The 22,889-nt window shown below is 54.7% G+C and overlaps 1 protein-coding gene across 2 annotated transcripts in view; it reads right to left on the bottom strand.

Moving 5' to 3' along the window:
* Positions 1–22,889, bottom strand: part of VPS28 (VPS28 subunit of ESCRT-I) — a 156,953-nt gene that overhangs the window by 125,646 nt on the left and 8,418 nt on the right. For both annotated transcript variants that reach the window (XM_069760353.1, XM_069760354.1), the window contains exon 2: positions 7,668–7,723. In XM_069760353.1, coding sequence (XP_069616454.1) covers positions 7,668–7,704 — 37 coding nt within the window. In that variant the 5' untranslated portion in view covers positions 7,705–7,723. The remainder of the gene's footprint in view (positions 1–7,667; positions 7,724–22,889) is intronic.

Raw genomic sequence — 22,889 nt, 5'->3', positions numbered from 1 at the left:
CCCATTCATTATAGGATACAATTCATAGTACTTGTTCTCACCCACAAAGCTCTCCACAGTGCGGCACCCCCTTACATCTCCTCCCTCATTTCTGTCTATCACCCTATGTGTCCTCTCCACAGTGCGGCCCCCCTTACATCTCCTCCCTCATTTCTGCCTATCAGCCTAACAGACCACTGCGCTCTGCAAATGACTTCCGACTAACCTCTGCACTAATCCGTACCTCCCACTCCCGACTCCAAGACTTCTCCCGTGCTGCGCCAATCCTCTGGAATGCTCTACCCCAAGATATTAGGACCATCCACAACTTGCATAGTTTTAGGCGCTCCCTCAAAACACATTTGTTCAGAGCGGCCTATCACATTCACTAATCAAACTCATATTATGTGTGTGTGTGTAGCCCATTCACTATCTCCATCTACCCCCACCCCCTGAAGATGGCTGGACCCTCATTGTAAATACATCATTGTTAATACACACCTGTACTTTGTATCTCCCCCACCTCATTGTAGATTGTAAGCTCTCACGAGCAGGGGCGGCTTATTGTGCTTTAATTATTGTATTGTTAACATTGTTACTTATGACTTTTGTGTTTGAAACTGTTAAACTGTAAAGCGCTGCGGAATATGTTGGCGCTATATAAAGATTATTATTATTATTATTAGGATTAGATACACGGCTCACCAGACAGTATTACACAGGAGAGGATTAGATACTTGGCTCAGCACAGTATAGTGATAGATGCAGGGTCTGATGTCCTGTGAGGAGCTGCAGTGAGAGGTCGGAGCAGCACAGAGCCTCCCCCATCCCCCTCTGTTACCTCTCTGCAGCTCCTGATAAGAGGACATCAGACCACAGCACTTCACCCTCTCTAGCGATTCTAGAGATTCAGCCACACACCAGGCAGCAGAGGACAGGGAATGGCCGCTGAGTGTGAGGGGAGACAGATGGAGCTGCCCCTCCAACAGCACAGCTCTACAGTGGAGCTCACAGTCAGGTACACTCCACTGTGGGCTGAGGCAAGATGGCGCCGATCTCCTGCCTCTGCTGTGATGTGGAGACCGCCCAGGGGGTCGCTATGGGGTCGCCTCCCGACTACTGATCTCTATGTCCAGGGCAGCCGTATGTGAAGACTGGAAGTGTCGTGCAGCTACACTTACAGTCCTGCAAATCAAAATGGCGGCGCCCAGTGGCAGAAAAAAAATGAATAATAAAAAAAAAAACAATGAATACTATGCACTTGAAAATAGCTTATAAAAATAGGGAATTAAAGAGGTTTTTTTTTTTTTTTACAATATTAAAACGCGGCACCTTCCCTTTAAGGAGGCTGTGAGAGCCCAGGGCGTGTTCAGGAGGCTGCGTGGGAGGGGGGGGGGGGGCTCACGACGTATTCAGGAGGCTGTGTGATGGATCACAGTGTATTCAGGAGGCTGTGTGGGGGCTCACAGTGTATTCAGGAGGCTGTGTGATGGATCACAGTGTATTCAGGAGGCTGTGTGATGGATCACAGTGTATTCAGGAGGCTGTGTGGGGGCTCACAGTGTATTCAGGAGGCTGTGTGATGGATCACAGTGTATTCAGGAGGCTGTGTGATGGATCACAGTGTATTCAGGAGGCTGTGTGATGGAGCACAGTGTATGCAGGAGGCTGTGTGATGGAGCACAGTGTATTCAGGAGGCTGTGATGGAGCACAGTGTATTCAGGAGGCTGTGATGGAGCACAGTGTATTCAGGAGGCTGTGATGGAGCACAGTGTATTCAGGAGGCTGTGTGATGGATCACAGTGTATTCAGGAGGCTGTGTGATGGAGCACAGTGTATGCAGGAGGCTGTGTGATGGATCACAGTGTATTCAGGAGGCTGTGTGATGGATCACAGTGTATTCAGGAGGCTGTGTGATGGATCACAGTGTATTCAGGAGGCTGTGTGGGGGCTCACAGTGTATTCAGGAGGCTGTGTGATGGATCACAGTGTATTCAGGAGGCTGTGTGATGGAGCACAGTGTATTCAGGAGGCTGTGTGATGGATCACAGCGTATTCAGGAGGCTGTGTGATGGAGCACAGTGTATGCAGGAGGCTGTGTGATGGATCACAGTGTATTCAGGAGGCTGTGTGATGGAGCACAGTGTATGCAGGAGGCTGTGTGATGGAGCACAGTGTATGCAGGAGGCTGTGTGATGGAGCACAGTGTATGCAGGAGGCTGTGTGATGGAGCACAGTGTATTCAGGAGGCTGTGTGATGATTCACAGCGTATTCAGGAGGCTGTGTGATGGATCACAGCGTATTCAGGAGGCTGTGTGATGGAGCACAGTGTATGCAGGAGGCTGTGTGATGGATCACAGCGTATTCAGGAGGCTGTGTGATGGAGCACAGTGTATGCAGGAGGCTGTGTGATGGATCACAGTGTATTCAGGAGGCTGTGTGATGGATCACAGTGTATGCAGGAGGCTGTGTGATGATTCACAGTGTATTCAGGAGGCTGTGTGATGGATCACAGCGTATTCAGGAGGCTGTGTGATGGAGCACAGTGTATGCAGGAGGCTGTGTGATGGAGCACAGTGTATGCAGGAGGCTGTGTGATGATTCACAGCGTATTCAGGAGGCTGTGTGATGGATCAGTGTATGCAGGAGGCTGTGTGATGGATCACAGTGTATTCAGGAGGCTGTGTGATGGAGCACAGTGTATGCAGGAGGCTGTGTGATGGAGCACAGTAACATAGTAACATAGTAACATAGTTAGTAAGGCCGAAAAAAGACATTTGTCCATCCAGTTCAGCCTATATTCCATCATAATAAATACCCAGATCTACGTCCTTCTACAGAACCTAATAATTGTATGATACTATATTGTTCTGCTCCAGGAAGACATCCAGGCCTCTCTTGAACCCCTCGACTGAGTTCGCCATCACCACCTCCTCAGGCAAGCAATTCCAGATTCTCACTGCCCTAACAGTAAAGAATCCTCTTCTATGTTGGTGGAAAAACCTTCTCTCCTCCAGACGCAAAGAATGCCCCCTTGTGCCCGTCACCTTCCTTGGTATAAACAGATCCTCAGCGAGATATTTGTATTGTCCCCTTATATACTTATACATGGTTATTAGATCGCCCCTCAGTCGTCTTTTTTCTAGACTAAATAATCCTAATTTCGCTAATCTATCTGGGTATTGTAGTTCTCCCATCCCCTTTATTAATTTTGTTGCCCTCCTTTGTACTCTCTCTAGTTCCATTATATCCTTCCTGAGCACCGGTGCCCAAAACTGGACACAGTACTCCATGTGCGGTCTAACTAGGGATTTGTACAGAGGCAGTATAATGCTCTCATCATGTGTATCCAGACCTCTTTTAATGCACCCCATGATCCTGTTTGCCTTGGCAGCTGCTGCCTGGCACTGGCTGCTCCAGGTAAGTTTATCATTAACTAGGATCCCCAAGTCCTTCTCCCTGTCAGATTTACCCAGTGGTTTCCCGTTCAGTGTGTAATGGTGATATTGATTCCCTCTTCCCATGTGTATAACCTTACATTTATCATTGTTAAACCTCATCTGCCACCTTTCAGCCCAAGTTTCCAACTTATCCAGATCCATCTGTAGCAGAATACTATCTTCTCTTGTATTAACTGCTTTACATAGTTTTGTATCATCTGCAAATATCGATATTTTACTGTGTAAACCTTCTACCAGATCATTAATGAATATATTGAAGAGAACAGGTCCCAATACCGACCCCTGCGGTCCCCACTGGTCACAGCGACCCAGTTAGAGACTATACCATTTATAACCACCCTCTGCTTTCTATCACTAAGCCAGTTACTAACCCATTTACACACATTTTCCCCCAGACCAAGCATTCTCATTTTGTGTACCAACCTCTTGTGCGGCACGGTATCAAACGCTTTGGAAAAATCGAGATATACCACGTCCAATGACTCACCGTGGTCCAGCCTATAGCTTACCTCTTCATAAAAACTGATTAGATTGGTTTGACAGGAGCGATTTCTCATAAACCCATGCTGATATGGAGTTAAACAGTTATTCTCATTGAGATAATCCAGAATAACATCCCTCAGAAACCCTTCAAATATTTTACCAACAATAGAGGTTAGACTTACTGGCCTATAATTTCCAGGTTCACTTTTAGAGCCCTTTTTGAATATTGGCACCACATTTGCTATGCGCCAGTCCTGCGGAACAGACCCTGTCGCTATAGAGTCACTAAAAATAAGAAATAATGGTTTATCTATTACATTACTTAGTTCTCTTAGTACTCGTGGGTGTATGCCATCCGGACCCGGAGATTTATCTATTTTAATCTTATTTAGCCGGTTTCGCACCTCTTCTTGGGTTAGATTGGTGACCCTTAATATAGGGTTTTCATTGTTTCTTGGGATTTCACCTAGCATTTCATTTTCCACCGTGAATACCGTGGAGAAGAAGGTGTTTAATATGTTAGCTTTTTCCTCGTCATCTACAACCATTCTTTCCTCACTATTTTTTAAGGGGCCTACATTTTCAGTTTTTATTCTTTTACTATTGATATAGTTGAAGAACAGTTTGGGATTAGTTTTACTCTCCTTAGCAATGTGCTTCTCTGTTTCCTTTTTGGCAGCTTTAATTAGTTTTTTAGATAAAGTATTTTTCTCCCTATAGTTTTTTAGAGCTTCAATGGTGCCATCCTGCTTTAGTAGTGCAAATGCTTTCTTTTTACTGTTAATTGCCTGTCTTACTTCTTTGTTTAGCCACATTGGGTTTTTCCTATTTCTAGTCCTTTTATTCCCACAAGGTATAAACCGCTTACAGTGCCTATTTAGGATGTTCTTAAACATTTCCCATTTATTATCTGTATTCTTATTTCTGAGGATATTGTCCCAGTCTACCAGATTAAGGGCATCTCTAAGCTGTTCAAACTTTGCCTTCCTAAAGTTCAATGTTTTTGTGACTCCCTGACAAGTCCCCCTAGTGAAAGACAGGTGAAACTGCACAATATTGTGGTCGCTATTTCCTAGATGCCCAAGCACCTGCAGATTTGTTATTCTGTCAGGTCTATTAGATAGTATTAGGTCTAAAAGTGCTGCTCCTCTGGTTGGATTCTGCACCAATTGTGAAAGATAATTTTTCTTGGTTATTAGCAGAAACCTGTTGCCTTTATGGGTTTCACAGGTTTCTGTTTCCCAGTTAATATCTGGGTAGTTAAAGTCCCCCATAACCAGGACCTCATTATGGGTTGCAGCTTCATCTATCTGCTTTAGAAGTAGACTTTCCATGCTTTCTGTTATATTTGGGGGTTTGTAACAGACCCCAATGAGAATTTTGTTACCATTTTTCCCTCCATGAATTTCAACCCATATGGACTCGACATCCTCATTTCCTTCGCTAATATCCTCCCTTAAAGTGGACTTTAGACAAGACTTTACATAGAGACAAACCCCTCCTCCTCTCCGATTTTTACGATCCTTTCTAAACAGACTGTAACCCTGTAAGTTAACTGCCCAGTCATAGCTTTCATCTAACCATGTCTCGGTTATTCCCACTATGTCAAAGTTACCTGTAGATATTTCTGCTTCTAGTTCTTCCATCTTGTTTGTCAGGCTTCTGGCGTTTGCGAGCATGCAGTTTAGAGGATTTTGTTTTGTTCCAATCTCCTCACTGTGGATTGTTTTAGAAATGTTCTTACCTCCCTTCTGAGTATGTTTTCCTGGGTCGTCTTTGTTCGAGTCTAATGTTTTTCTTCCCGTCCCCTCTTCTTCTAGTTTAACGCCCTCCTGATGAGTGTAGCGAGTCTTCTGGCGAATGTGTGTTTGCAGGAGGCTGTGTGATGGAGCACAGTGTATTCAGGAGGCTGTGTGATGATTCACAGCGTATTCAGGAGGCTGTGTGATGGATCACAGCGTATTCAGGAGGCTGTGTGATGGAGCACAGTGTATGCAGGAGGCTGTGTGATGGATCACAGCGTATTCAGGAGGCTGTGTGATGGAGCACAGTGTATGCAGGAGGCTGTGTGATGGATCACAGTGTATTCAGGAGGCTGTGTGATGGATCACAGTGTATTCAGGAGGTTGTGTGGGGGCTCACAACGTATTCAAGAGGCTGTGTGATGGACCACAGTGTATGCAGGAGGCTGTGTGATGGATCACAGTGTATTCAGGAGGCTGTGTGGGGGCTCACAACGTATTCAAGAGGCTGTGTGATGGACCACAGTGTATGCAGGAGGCTGTGTGATGGATCACAGTGTATTCAGGAGGCTGTGTGATGGATCACAGCGTATTCAGGAGGCTGTGTGATGGAGCACAGTGTATGCAGGAGGCTGTGTGATGGAGCACAGTGTATGCAGGAGGCTGTGTGATGGAGCACAGTGTATTCAGGAGGCTGTGTGATGATTCACAGCGTATTCAGGAGGCTGTGTGATGGATCACAGTGTATGCAGGAGGCTGTGTGGGGGCTCACAGTGTATGCAGGAGGCTGTGTGATGGATCACAGTGTATTCAGGAGGCTGTGTGGGGGCTCACAGTGTATTCAGGAGGCTGTGTGGGGGCTCACAACGTATTCAGGAGGCTGTGTGATGGAGCACAGTGTATTCAGGAGGCTGTGTGATGGATCACAGTGTATTCAGGAGGCTGTGTGATGGATCACAGTGTATTCAGGAGGCTGTGTGATGGATCATAGTATATAGGGGGTGTCAGAATACTTGAATGGGTATTCCCATCTCCAGAATCCCATCTCAATATTCGTATATTGGTTCAGCCCCCACAACAGTCAGGTTCTCTCCGGCCCCTCGAGAATATTTCTCACACCTGAGAGTCTGTTTTCTTGGCACAATTCTTCCATGAAGACGACTTCTGCACAGACGCCTCTGCATGGTAGGTGGTTTCGCTGGTCCCTGACAGTTTTATGCTGATGGCACTGCTGGACATCTTCATGATGTGGCTCATCTGCTGCACAAAGTTTTCTTAGCCAAACCCTTCATCTCCATTCCTCACCGAGCCCACTTCTTGGGGCCCTCAATGGTGAGAAATTCATAAAGATATTTACCCACCATATAATCCCATCAGGATGGGTCTGATATTCTCCAAATTTATTCTGCAACTGAACAACAACCCCCAATATCCAACCAAGATAAGGAGGATGAGTCCTGGGGGTGATGATCTGGCCCCGGAGGCCCTATTTCTCATCATCCAGTGTGTCTGGGATCACATGAAGACACAGAAAGAACCGCACAAGCCTCATACACAGAAGATCTGCCTGCGGAGATCCTTCATAGCCTATGTACCAGTGGCGAGAAGTGATGGAGGTGATGGGCGTTCACCAGATAGTGACGACTAGTGTTGATCGAATAGCTTCGGATAAGCACTTAGCCAAACCGCTGCCTCGGGAACCCGGAGCGCTCCCGATAATCAGCTGGTCAGTGCCGCAGCTGCATGTGTCGGGCGGAGTGACAGTCACCGCACCTGCACGGAGAGGCGGTTTGTTGGGTTCTCCATGCAGGTGTTGGGACTCACGCCACTGCAAACAGGTGATGCTGTCCCTGTACTACGACCCCTGCCAACATTAACTTTCCCTAAATAGAGAGTGGCTTATATCCTGAAAACACTTAACACCAGGTCAGGCATCATGGTGACAGTTGTAGTCACTGGCCCCCACCAGACTGATAATACTACATCCACGAGCTGCTCACCCCCGACTGCCGGCTGAGCTGGAATTCCATGGAACATGATGGGAGAAGTGAAGAATCTGAAACAGAAAAGGAAGAGAAGGTGGAAAAATGATAAGTAGTCATCCGTAATTTCATTTTCCCAAAACTCATGAGAACAGCTTGGAGAGAGCAGGATCGGAGACATCACTGGACAAGATTTATTACCATCATTCTTCTCATACACTGACTCAATGAGAGGATGACACAGGAGGAGGGGGGATAAAACAGGAGGAGGAGGGGGGATAACACAGGAGGAGGAGGGGGGATAACACAGGAGGAGAGGGGATGACACAGGAGGAGGAGGGGGGATAACACAGGAGGAGGGGGGGGGATAACACAGGAGGAGGGGAGGGGATAACACAGGAGGAGGAGGGGGGATAACACAGGAGGAGGAGGGGGGATAACACAGGAGGAGGAGGGGGGATAACACAGGAGGAGGAGGGGGGATAACACAGGAGGAGGGGGGATAACACAGGAGGAGGGGGGGATAACACAGGAGGAGGAGGGATAACACAGGAGGAGGAGGGGGGATAACAGGAGGAGCAGGGGGGGATAACACAGGAGGAGGAGGGGGGATAACACAGGAGGAGGAGGGGGGATAACACAGGAGGAGGGGGGATAACACAGGAGGAGGGGGGATAACACAGGAGGAGGAGGGGATAAAACAGGAGGAGGAGAGGGGATAACAGGAGGAGGAGAGGGGATAACACAGGAGGAGGAGAGGGGGGATAACACAGGAGGAGGAGGGGGGATAACAGGAGGAGGAGGGGGGGATAACAGGAGGAGGAGGAGGGGGGATAAAACAGGAGGAGGAGGGGGGATAACACAGGAGGAGGGGGGATAAAACAGGAGGAGGAGGGGGGATAACACAGGAGGAGGAGGGGGGATAACACAGGAGGAGGAGGGATAACACAGGAGGAGGAGGGATAACACAGGAGGAGGGGGGATAACACAGGAGGAGGAGGGGATAAAACAGGAGGAGGAGAGGGGATAACAGGAGGAGGAGAGGGGGGATAACACAGGAGGAGGAGGGATAACACAGGAGGAGGAGGGGGGATAACACAGGAGGAGGGGGGATAACACAGGAGGAGGAGGGATAACACAGGAGGAGGGGGGGGATAACACAGGAGGAGGAGGGGGGTAACACAGGAGGAGGGGGGGGATAACAGGAGGAGGAGAGGGGATAACACAGGAGGAGGAGGGGGGATAACACAGGAGGAGGGGGGGGGATAACACAGGAGGAGGGGGGGGGATAACACAGGAGGAGGAGGGGGGATAACACAGGAGGAGGAGGGGGGATAACACAGGAGGAGGAGGGGGGATAACACAGGAGGAGGAGGGGGGATAACACAGGAGGAGGGGGGGGGATAACACAGGAGGAGGAGGGGGGATAACACAGGAGGAGGAGGGGGGATAACACAGGAGGAGGGGGGGGATAACACAGGAGGAGGAGGGGGATAACACAGGAGGAGGAGGGGGGATAACACAGGAGGAGGAGGGGGGATAACACAGGAGGAGGGGGGGATAACACAGGAGGAGGGGGGGATAACAGGAGGAGGAGGGGGGATAACACAGGAGGAGGAGGGGGGATAACAGGAGGAGGAGGGGGGATAACACAGGAGGAGGAGGGAGGATAACACAGGAGGAGGAGGGGGGATAACAGGAGGAGGAGGGGGGATAACACAGGAGGAGGAGGGGGGATAACAGGAGGAGGAGGGGGGATAACACAGGAGGAGGAGGGATAAAACAGGAGGAGGAGGGGGGATAACACAGGAGGAGGAGGGGGATAACACAGGAGGAGGAGGGGGATAACAGGAGGAGGAGGGATAAAACAGGAGGAGGAGGGGGGATAACACAGGAGGAGGAGGGGGATAAAACAGGAGGAGGAGGGGGGATAACAGGAGGAGGAGGGGGGATAACACAGGAGGAGGAGGGGGGATAACAGGAGGAGGAGGGGGGATAACACAGGAGGAGGAGGGGGGATAACACAGGAGGAGGAGGGGGGATAACACAGGAGGAGGAGGGGGGATAACAGGAGGAGGAGGGGGGATAACAGGAGGAGGAGGGGGGGATAACACAGGAGGAGGAGGGGGGATAACACAGGAGGAGAGGGGGGATAACACAGGAGGAGGAGGGGGGATAACACAGGAGGAGGAGGGGGGATAACAGGAGGAGGAGGGGGGATAACACAGGAGGAGGAGGGGGGATAACACAGGAGGAGGGGGGATAACAGGAGGAGGAGGGGGGATAACACAGGAGGAGAGGGGATAACACAGGAGGAGGAGGGGATAACAGGAGGAGGAGGGGGGATAACACAGGAGGAGAGGGGATAACACAGGAGGAGGGGGGATAACACAGGAGGAGGGGGGATAACACAGGAGGAGGAGAGGGGGATAACACAGGAGGAGGAGGGGGGATAACACAGGAGGAGGAGGGGGGATAACACAGGAGGAGGAGGGGGGATAACACAGGAGGAGGAGGGGGGATAACACAGGAGGAGGAGGGGGGATAACAGGAGGAGGAGGGGGGATAACACAGGAGGAGGAGGGGGATAAAACAGGAGGAGGAGGGGGGATAACAGGAGGAGGAGGGGGGATAACAGGAGGAGGAGGGGGGATAACACAGGAGGAGGAGGGGGGATAACACAGGAGGAGGAGGGGGGATAACACAGGAGGAGGGGGGGATAACAGGAGGAGGAGGGGGGATAACACAGGAGGAGGGGGGATAACACAGGAGGAGGAGGGGGGATAACACAGGAGGAGGAGGGGGGATAACAGGAGGAGGAGGGGGGATAACACAGGAGGAGGAGGGGGATAAAACAGGAGGAGGAGGGGGGATAACAGGAGGAGGAGGGGGGATAACAGGAGGAGGAGGGGGGATAACAGGAGGAGGAGGGGGGATAACACAGGAGGAGGAGGGGGGATAACACAGGAGGAGGAGGGGGATAACACAGGAGGAGGAGGGGGGATAACACAGGAGGAGGGGGGGATAACAGGAGGAGGAGGGGGGATAACACAGGAGGAGGGGGGATAACACAGGAGGAGGGGGGGATAACAGGAGGAGGAGGGGGGATAACACAGGAGGAGGAGGGGGGATAACACAGGAGGAGGAGGGATAAAACAGGAGGAGGAGGGGGATAACACAGGAGGAGGAGGGGATAACACAGGAGGAGGAGGGGGGATAACACAGGAGGAGAGGGGGGATAACACAGGAGGAGGGGGGGATAACAGGAGGAGGAGGGGGGATAACAGGAGGAGGAGGAGGGGGGATAACACAGGAGGAGGGGGGATAACACAGGAGGAGGGAGGGGGTATAACACAGGAGGAGGGGGGATAACACAGGAGGAGGGGGGATAACAGGAGGAGGAGAGGGATAACACAGGAGGAGGAGGGGGGGTAACACAGGAGGAGGAGGGGGGATAACACAGGAGGAGGAGGTGGTTAACACAGGAGGAGGAGGGGGGATAACACAGGAGGAGGGGGGATAACACAGGAGGAGGAGGAGGAGGGGGGATAACACAGGAGGAGGAGGGGGGATAACACAGGAGGAGGAGGGGGGATAACACAGGAGGAGGAGGGGGGATAACACAGGAGGAGGAGGGGGGATAACACAGGAGGAGGGGGGATAACACAGGAGGAGGGGGGGGGATAACAGGAGGAGGAGGGGGATAACACAGGAGGAGGAGGGGGGATAACACAGGAGGAGGAGGGGGGATAACACAGGAGGAGGAGGGGGGATAACACAGGAGGAGGAGGGGGGATAACAGGAGGAGGAGGGGGGATAACAGGAGGAGGAGGGGGGATAACACAGGAGGAGGAGGGGGGATAACACAGGAGGAGGAGGGGGGATAACACAGGAGGAGGAGGGGGGATAACACAGGAGGAGGGGGGGATAACACAGGAGGAGGGGGGATAACACAGGAGGAGGGGGGATAACACAGGAGGAGGAGGGGGGATAACACAGGAGGAGGAGGGGGGATAACACAGGAGGAGGAGAGGGGGGATAACACAGGAGGAGGAGGGGGGATAACACAGGAGGAGGAGGGGGGATAACACAGGAGGAGGAGGGGGGATAACACAGGAGGAGGGGGGATAACACAGGAGGAGGAGGGGGGATAACACAGGAGGAGGAGAGGGGATAACACAGGAGGAGGGGGGGGATAACACAGGAGGAGGAGGGGGGATAACACAGGAGGAGGAGGGGGGATAACACAGGAGGAGGAGGGGGGATAACACAGGAGGAGGGGGGGATAACACAGGAGGAGGGGGGATAACACAGGAGGAGGGGGGATAACACAGGAGGAGGAGGGGGGATAACACAGGAGGAGGAGGGGGGATAACACAGGAGGAGGAGAGGGGGGATAACACAGGAGGAGGAGGGGGGATAACACAGGAGGAGGGGGGATAACACAGGAGGAGGAGGGGGGATAACACAGGAGGAGGAGGGGGGATAACACAGGAGGAGGAGGGGGGATAACACAAGAGGAGGAGGGGGGATAACAGGAGGAGGGGGGGATAACACAGGAGGAGGGGGGATAACACAGGAGGAGGGGGGATAACACAGGAGGATTGGGATAAAACAGGAGGAGGAGGGTGGATAACACAGGAGGAGGGGGGATAACACAGGAGGAGAGGGGGGATAACACAGGAGGAGGAGGGGGGATAACAGGAGGAGGAGGGGGGATAACACAGGAGGAGGGGGGATAACACAGGAGGAGAGGGGGGATAACAGGAGGAGGAGGAGGGATAACACAGGAGGAGGGGGGATAACACAGGAGGAGGAGGGGGGATAACACAGGAGGAGGGGGGATAACACAGGAGGAGGAGGGGGGATAACACAGGAGGAGGAGGGGGGATAACACAGGAGGAGGAGGGGGGATAACACAGGAGGAGGAGGGGGGATAACACAGGAGGAGGAGGGGGGATAACAGGAGGAGGGGGGGATAACACAGGAGGAGGGGGGATAACACAGGAGGAGGGGGGATAACACAGGAGGATTGGGATAAAACAGGAGGAGGAGGGAGAATAACACAGGAGGAGGGGGGATAACACAGGAGGAGAGGGGGGATAACACAGGAGGAGGAGGAGGGGGGATAACACAGGAGGAGGAGGGGGGATAACACAGGAGGAGGAGGAGGGATAACACAGGAGGAGGGGGGATAACAGGAGGAGAGGGGGGATAACACAGGAGGAGGAGGAGGGGGGATAACGGAGGAGGAGGAGGGGGGATAACACAGGAGGAGGAGGGGGGATAACACAGGAGGAGGAGGGGGGATAACAGGAGGAGGAGGGGGGATAACACAGGAGGAGAGGGGGGATAACACAGGAGGAGGAGGGGGGATAACACAGGAGGAGGGGGGATAACAGGAGGAGGAGGGGGGATAACAGGAGGAGGAGGGGGGATAACACAGGAGGAGGAGGGGGGATAACACAGGAGGAGGGGGATAACACAGGAGGACACTACAGGAGGAGGGGGGATAACACAGGAGGAGGGGGGATAACACAGGAGGAGGAGGGGGGATAACACAGGAGGAGGGGGGATAACACAGGAGGACACTACAGGAGGAGGGGGGATAACACAGGAGGAGGAGGGGGGATAACACAGGAGGACACTACAGGAGGAGGGTGGGATAACACAGGAGGACACTACAGGAGGAGGAGGGGGGATAACACAGGAGGACACTACAGGAGGAAGAGGGGGGATAACACAGGAGGACACTACAGGAGGAGGAGGGGGGATAACACAGGAGGACACTACAGGAGGAAGAGGGGGGATAACACAGGAGGACACTACAGGAGGAGGAGGGGGGATAACACGAGGACACTACAGGAGGAGGAGGGGGGATAACACAGGAGGACACTACAGGAGAAGGAGGGGGGATAACAGGAGGACACTACAGGAGGAGGAGGGGGATAACACAGGAGGACACTACAGGAGGAGGGGGGGATAACACAGGAGGAGGAGGGGGGATAACACAGGAGGACACTACAGGAGGAGGAGGGGGGATAACACAGGAGGACACTACAGGAGGAGGAGGGGGATAACACAGGAGGACACTACAGGAGGAGGAGGGGGGATAACACAGGAGGACACTACAGGAGGAGGAGGGGGGATAACACAGGAGGACACTACAGGAGGAGGAGGGGGGATAACACAGGAGGACACTACAGGAGGAGTAGGGGGGATAACACAGGAGGAGAAGGGGGATAACACAGTAGGACACTACAGGAGGAGGAGGGGGGATAACACAGGAGGACACTACAGGAGGAGGAGGGGGGATAACACAGGAGGACACTACAGGAGGAGGAGGGGGGAATAACACAGGAGGACACTACAGGAGGAGGAGGGGGGATAACACAGGAGGAGGAAGGGGGATAACACAGGAGGACACTACAGGAGGGGGGGGGTAACACAGGAGGAGGAGGGGGATAACACAGGAGGACACTACAGGAGGAGGAGGGGGGATAACACAGGAGGACACTACAGGAGGAGGAGGGGGATAACACAGGAGGACACTACAGGAGGGGGGGTAACACAGGAGGACACTACAGGAGGAGGAGGGGGGATAACACAGGAGGACACTACAGGAGGAGGAGGGGGGATGATAACACAGGAGGACACTACAGGAGGAGGAGGGGGGATAACACAGGAGGACACTACAGGAGGAAGAGGGGGGATAACACAGGAGGACACTACAGGAGGAGGGGGGGATAACACAGGAGGACACTACAGGAGGAGGAGGGGGGATAACACAGGAGGACACTACAGGAGGAGGAGGGGGGATAACACAGGAGGACACTACAGGAGGAGGAGGGGGAATAACACAGGAGGACACTACAGGAGGAGGAGGGGGGATAACACAGGAGGAGGAAGGGGGATAACACAGGAGGACACTACAGGAGGAGGAGGGGGGGATAACACAGGAGGACACTACAGGAGGAGGAGGGGGGATAACACAAGGAGGAGGAGGGGGGATAACACAGGAGGACACTACAGGAGGAGGAGGGGGAATAACACAAGAGGAGGAGGGGGGATAACACAGGAGGACACTACAGGAGGAGGGGTGATAACACAGGAGGAGGAGGGGGGATAACACAGGAGGACACTACAGGAGGAGGAGGGGGATAACACAGGAGGACACTACAGGAGGAGGAGGGATAACACAGGAGGAGGAGGGGGGATAACACAGGAGGACACTACAGGAGGAGGAGGGGGGATAACACAGGAGGACACTACAGGAGGAGGGGGGAATAACACAGGAGGACACTACAGGAGGAGGAGGGGGGGATAACACAGGAGGACACTACAGGAGGAGGAGGGGGATAACACAGAGGAGGAGGAGGGGATAACACAGGAGGACACTACAGGAGGAGGGGGGGATAACACAGGAGGACACTACAGGAGGAGGAGGGGGATAACACAGGAGGAGGAGGAGGGGGATAACACAGGAGGACACTACAGGAGGAGGGGGGATAACACAGAAGGAGGAGGAGGAGGGGGATAACACAGGAGGAGGAGGAGGGGGATAACACAGGAGGACACTACAGGAGGAGGGGGGATAACACAGGAGGACACTACAGGAGGAGGGGGGGATAACAGGAGGACACTACAGGAGGAGGGGGGGGGATAACACAGGAGGACACTACAGGAGGAGGGGGGGATAACACAGGAGGACACTACAGGAGGAGGAGGGGGATAACACAGGAGAAGGAGGAGGGGGATAACACAGGAGGAGGAGGAGGGGGATAACACAGGACGACACTACAGGAGGAGGAGGGGGGATAACACAGGAGGAGGAGGAGGGGGATAACACAGGAGGAGGAGGAGGGGGATAACACAGGAGGAGGAGGAGGGGGATAACACAGGAGGACACTACAGGAGGAGGAGGGGGGATAACACAGGAGGAGGAGGAGGGGGATAACACAGGAGGAGGAGGAGGGGGATAACACAGGAGGAGGAGGAGGGGGATAACACAGGAGGACACTACAGAAGGAGGAGGGGGATAACACAGAAGGAGGAGGAGGGGGACAACAGGAGGACACTACAGAAGGAGGAGGGGGATAACACAGGAGGAGGAGGAGGGGGATAACACAGGAGGAGGAGGAGGGGGATAACACAGGAGGAGGAGGAAGAGGGGGGATAACACTACAGGAGGAGGAGGGGGATAACACAGGAGGAGGAGGAGGGGGATAACACAGGAGGAGGAGGAGGGGGATAACACAGGAGGAGGAGGAGGGGGATAACACAGGAGGAGGAGGAGGGGGATAACACAGGAGGACACTACAGGAGGAGGAGGGGGGATAACACAGGAGGAGGAGGAGGGGGATAACACAGGAGGAGGAGGAGGGGGATAACACAGGAGGAGGAGGAGGGGGATAACACAGGAGGACACTACAGGAGGAGGAGGGGGGATAACACAGGAGGAGGAGGAGGGGGATAACAGGAGGAGGAGGAGGGGGATAACACAGGAGGAGGAGGAGGGGGGATAACACAGGAGGAGGAGGGGGGATAACACAGGAGGAGGAGGAGGGGGGATAACACAGGAGGAGGAGGGGGGATAACACAGGAGGAGGAGGAGGGATAACACAGGAGGAGGGGGGATAACAGGAGGAGAGGGGGAATAACACAGGAGGAGGAGGAGGGGGGATAACACAGGAGGAGGAGGGGGGATAACACAGGAGGAGGAGGGGGGATAACACAGGAGGAGGAGGGGGGATAACACAGGAGGAGGAGGGGGGATAACACAGGAGGAGGAGGGGGGATAACACAGGAGGAGGAGGGGGGATAACACAGGAGGAGGGGGATAACACAGGAGGACACTACAGGAGGAGGGGGGATAACACAGGAGGAGGGGGGATAACACAGGAGGAGGAGGGGGGATAACACAGGAGGAGGGGGGATAACACAGGAGGACACTACAGGAGGAGGGTGGGATAACACAGGAGGACACTACAGGAGGAGGAGGGGGGATAACACAGGAGGACACTACAGGAGGAGGGTGGGATAACACAGGAGGACACTACAGGAGGAGGAGGGGGGATAACACAGGAGGACACTACAGGAGGAAGAGGGGGGATAACACAGGAGGACACTACAGGAGGAGGAGGGGGGATAACACAGGAGGACACTACAGGAGGAAGAGGGGGGATAACACAGGAGGACACTACAGGAGGAAGAGGGGGGATAACACAGGAGGACACTACAGGAGGAGGAGGGGGGATAACACGAGGACACTACAGGAGGAGGAGGGGGGATAACACAGGAGGACACTACAGGAGAAGGAGGGGGGATAACAGGAGGACACTACAGGAGGAGGAGGGGGATAACAGGAGGACACTACAGGAGGAGGGGGGGATAACACAGGAGGAGGAGGGGGGATAACACAGGAGGACACTACAGGAGGAGGAGGGGGGATAACACAGGAGGACACTACAGGAGGAGGAGGGGGATAACACAGGAGGACACTACAGGAGGAGGAGGGGGGATAACACAGGAGGACACTACAGGAGGAGGAGGGGGGGATAACACAGGAGGACACTACAGGAGGAGGAGGGGGGATAACACAGGAGGACACTACAGGAGGAGTAGGGGGGATAACACAGGAGGAGAAGGGGGATAACACAGTAGGACACTACAGGAGGAGGAGGGGGGATAACACAGGAGGACACTACAGGAGGAGGAGGGGGGATAACACAGGAGGACACTACAGGAGGAGGAGGGGGATAACACAGGAGGACACTACAGGAGGGGGCGGGGGGATAACACAGGAGGACACTACAGGAGGAGGAGGGGGGATAACAGGACGACACTACAGGAGGAGGGGGGATAACACAGGAGGACACTACAGGAGGAGGGGGGATAACACAGGAGGACACTACAGGAGGAGGAGGAGGGGGGATAACACAGGAGGACACTACAGGAGGAGGAGGAGGGGGATAACACAGGAGGACACTACAGGAGGAGGAGGGGGGATAACACAGGAGGACACTACAGGAGGAGGAGGGGGGATAACACAGGAGGAGGAGGGGGATAACACAGGAGGACACTACAGGAGGAGGAGGGGGGATAACACAGGAGGACACTACAGGAGGAGGAGGGGGGATAACCCAGGAGGACACTACAGGAGGAGGAGGGGGGATAACACAGGAGGAGGAAGGGGGATAACACAGGAGGACACTACAGGAGGGGGGGGGTAACACAGGAGGACACTACAGGAGGAGGAGGGGGGATAACACAGGAGGACACTACAGGAGGAGGAGGGGGGACGATAACACAGGAGGACACTACAGGAGGAGGAGGGGGGATAACACAGGAGGACACTACAGGAGGAAGAGGGGGGATAACACAGGAGGACACTACAGGAGGAGGGGGGGATAACACAGGAGGACACTACAGGAGGAGGAGGGGGGATAACACAGGAGGACACTACAGGAGGAGGGGGGATAACACAGGAGGAGGAGGGGGGATAACACAGGAGGACACTACAGGAGGAGGAGGGGGGATAACACAGGAGGACACTACAGGAGGAGGAGGGATAACACAGGAGGAGGAGGGGGGATAACACAGGAGGACACTACAGGAGGAGGAGGGGGGATAACACAGGAGGACACTACAGGAGGAGGAGGGGGGATAACACAGGAGGACACTACAGGAGGAGGAGGGGGGATAACACAGGAGGACACTACAGGAGGAGGAGGGGGGATAACACAGGAGGACACTACAGGAGGAGGAGGGGGATAACACAGGAGGACACTACAGGAGGAGGAGGGATAACACAGGAGGAGGAGGGGGGATAACACAGGAGGACACTACAGGAGGAGGGGGAATAACACAGGAGGACACTACAGGAGGAGGAGGGGGGATAACACAGGAGGACACTACAGGAGGAGGGGGGATAACACAGGAGGACACTACAGGAGGAGGAGGGGGATAACACGAGGAGGAGGGGGGGGATAACACAGGAGGACACTACAGGAGGAGGGGGGGATAACACAGGAGGACACTACAGGAGGAGGAGGGGGATAACACAGGAGGAGGAGGAGGGGGATAACACAGGAGGAGGAGGAGGGGGATAACACAGGAGGAGGAGGAGGGGGGATAACACAGGAGGACACTACAGGAGGAGGGGGGATAACACAGGAGGACACTACAGGAGGAGGGGGGGGATAACAGGAGGACACTACAGGAGGAGGGGGGGATAACACAGGAGGACACTACAGGAGGAGGGGGGGATAACACAGGAGGACACTACAGGAGGAGGGGGGGATAACACAGGAGGACACTACAGGAGGAGGAGGGGGATAACACAGGAGAAGGAGGAGGGGGATAACACAGGAGGAGGAGGAGGAGGGGGATAACACAGGAGGAGGAGGAGGGGGATAACACAGGAGGAGGAGGAGGAGGGGGATAACACAGGAGGAGGAGGAGGGGGATAACACAGGAGGACACTACAGGAGGAGGAGGGGGGATAACACAGGAGGAGGAGGAGGGGGATAACACAGGAGGAGGAGGAGGGGGATAACACAGGAGGAGGAGGAGGGGGATAACACAGGAGGACACTACAGAAGGAGGAGGGGGATAACACAGGAGGAGGAGGAGGGGGATAACAGGAGGACACTACAGAAGGAGGAGGGGGATAACACAGGAGGAGGAGGAGGGGGATAACAGGAGGACACTACAGAAGGAGGAGGGGGATAACACAGGAGGAGGAGGAGGGGGATAACACAGGAGGAGGAGGAGGGGGATAACACAGGAGGAGGAGGAGGGGGATAACACAGGAGGAGGAGGAGGGGGATAACACAGGAGGAGGAGGAGGGGGATAACACAGGAGGAGGAGGAGGGGGATAACACAGGAGGAGGGGGATAACACAGGAGGACACTACAGGAGGAGGAGGGGGGATAACACAGGAGGAGGAGGGGGATAACACAGGAGGAGGAGGAGGGGGATAACACAGGAGGAGGAGGAGGGGGATAACACAGGAGGACACTACAGGAGGAGGAGGGGGGATAACACAGGAGGAGGAGGAGGGGGATAACACAGGAGGAGGAGGAGGGGGATAACACAGGAGGAGGAGGAGGGGGATAACACAGGAGGACACTACAGGAGGAGGAGGGGGGATAACACAGGAGGAGGAGGGGGGATAACACAGGAGGAGGAGGAGGGGGATAACACAGGAGGAGGAGGAGGGGGATAACACAGGAGGACACTACAGGAGGAGGAGGGGGGATAACACAGGAGGAGGAGGAGGGGGATAACACAGGAGGAGGAGGAGGGGGATAACACAGGAGGAGGAGGAGGGGGATAACACAGGAGGACACTACAGGAGGAGGAGGAGGGGGGATAACACAGGAGGAGGAGGGGGGATAACACAGGAGGAGGAGGGGGGATAACACAGGAGGACACTACAGGAGGAGGGGGGATAACACAGGAGGACACTACAGGAGGAGGAGGGGGGATAACAGGAGGAGGAGGGGGGATAACACAGGAGGAGGAGGGAGGATAACACAGGAGGACACTACAGGAGGAGGAGGGGGGGATAACACAGGAGGACACTACAGGAGGAGGAGGGGGGATAACACAGGAGGAGGAGGGGGGGTAACACAGGAGGACACTACAGGAGGAGGAGGGGGGGATAACACAGGAGGACACTACAGGAGGAGGAGGGGGGGATAACACAGGAGGACACTACAGGAGGAGGAGGGGGGATAACACAGGAGGAGGAGGGGGGGTAACACAGGAGGACACTACAGGAGGAGGAGGGGGGGATAACACAGGAGGACACTACAGGAGGAGGAGGGGGGATAACACAGGAGGACACTACAGGAGGAGGAGGGGGGGATAACACAGGAGGACACTACAGGAGGAGGAGGGGGGATAACACAGGAGGACACTACAGGAGGAGGAGGGGGAATAACACAGGAGGAGGAGGGGGGATAACACAGGAGGACACTACAGGAGGAGGAGGGGGATAACACAGGAGGACACTACAGGAGGAGGAGGGATAACACAGGAGGAGGAGGGGGGATAACACAGGAGGACACTACAGGAGGAGGAGGGGGGATAACACAGGAGGACACTACAGGAGGAGGAGGGGGGATAACACAGGAGGACACTACAGGAGGAGGGGGAATAACACAGGAGGACACTACAGGAGGAGGGGGAATAACACAGGAGGACACTACAGGAGGAGGAGGGGGATAACACAGGAGGACACTACAGGAGGAGGAGGGGGATAACACGAGGAGGAGGGGGGGGATAACACAGGAGGACACTACAGGAGGAGGAGGGGGATAACACGAGGAGGAGGGGGGGATAACACAGGAGGACACTACAGGAGGAGGGGGGGATAACACAGGAGGACACTACAGGAGGAGGAGGGGGATAACACAGGAGGAGGAGGAGGGGGATAACACAGGAGGACACTACAGGAGGAGGGGGGATAACACAGGAGGACACTACAGGAGGAGGGGGGGATAACAGGAGGACACTACAGGAGGAGGGGGGGGGATAACACAGGAGGACACTACAGGAGGAGGGGGGGATAACACAGGAGGACACTACAGGAGGAGGAGGGGGATAACACAGGAGAAGGAGGAGGGGGATAACACAGGAGGAGGAGGAGGGGGATAACACAGGAGGACACTACAGGAGGAGGAGGGGGGATAATACAGGAGGAGGAGGAGGAGGAGGGGGATAACACAGGAGGAGGAGGAGGGGGATAACACAGGAGGACACTACAGGAGGAGGAGGGGGGATAACACAGGAGGAGGAGGGGGGATAACACAGGAGGAGGAGGAGGGGGATAACACAGGAGGAGGAGGGGGATAACACAGGAGGACACTACAGAAGGAGGAGGGGGATAACACAGGAGGAGGAGGAGGGGGATAACAGGAGGACACTACAGAAGGAGGAGGGGGATAACACAGGAGGAGGAGGAGGGGGATAACACAGGAGGAGGAGGAGGGGGATAACACAGGAGGAGGAGGAGGGGGGGGATAACACTACAGGAGGAGGAGGGGGATAACACAGGAGGAGGAGGAGGGGGATAACACAGGAGGAGGAGGAGGGGGATAACACAGGAGGAGGAGGAGGGGGATAACACAGGAGGACACTACAGGAGGAGGAGGGGGGATAACACAGGAGGAGGAGGAGGGGGATAACACAGGAGGAGGAGGGGGATAACACAGGAGGAGGAGGAGGGGGATAACAGGAGGAGGAGGAGGGGGATAACACAGGAGGACACTACAGGAGGAGGAGGGGGATAACACAGGAGGAGGAGGAGGGGGATAACACAGGAGGAGGAGGAGGGGGGATAACACAGGAGGAGAGGGGGGATAACACAGGAGGAGGAGGAGGAGGGGGGATAACACAGGAGGAGGAGGGGGGATAACACAGGAGGAGGAATAACACAGGAGGAGGGGGGATAACAGGAGGAGAGGGGGGATAACACAGGAGGAGGAGGAGGGGGGATAACACAGGAGGAGGAGGGGGGATAACACAGGAGGAGGAGGGGGGATAACAGGAGGAGGAGGGGGATAACACAGGAGGAGAGGGGGATAACACAGGAGGAGGAGGGGGGATAACACAGGAGGAGGGGGGATAACAGGAGGAGGAGGGGGGATAACAGGAGGAGGAGGGGGGATAACACAGGAGGAGGAGGGGGGATAACACAGGAGGAGGGGGATAACACAGGAGGACACTACAGGAAGAGGGGGGATAACACGAGGAGGGGGGATAACACAGGAGGAGGAGGGGGATAACACAGGAGGACACTACAGGAGGAGGGGGGATAACACAGAAGGAGGAGGGGGGATAACACAGGAGGACACTACAGGAGGAGGGTGGGATAACACAGGAGGACACTACAGGAGGAGGAGGGGGGATAACACAGGAGGACACTACAGGAGGAAGAGGGGGGATAACACAGGAGGACACTACAGGAGGAGGAGGGGGGATAACACAGGAGGACACTACAGGAGGAGGAGGGGGGATAACACAGGAGGACACTACAGGAGGAAGAGGGGGGATAACATAGGAGGACACTACAGGAGGAGGAGGGGGGATAACACGAGGACACTACAGGAGGAGGAGGGGGGATAACACAGGAGGACACTACGGGATAACAGGAGGACACTACAGGAGGAGGAGGGGGATAACACAGGAGGACACTACAGGAGGAGGGGGGGATAACACAGGAGGAGGAG

Source organism: Ranitomeya imitator, chromosome 3 (assembly GCF_032444005.1).
Source record: "Ranitomeya imitator isolate aRanImi1 chromosome 3, aRanImi1.pri, whole genome shotgun sequence".
In the NCBI taxonomy this organism is placed as follows: Eukaryota; Metazoa; Chordata; class Amphibia; order Anura; family Dendrobatidae; genus Ranitomeya; species Ranitomeya imitator.
Note: the sequence above shows the minus strand (reverse complement) of the source record. Positions and strands in the feature narration are given on the sequence as shown.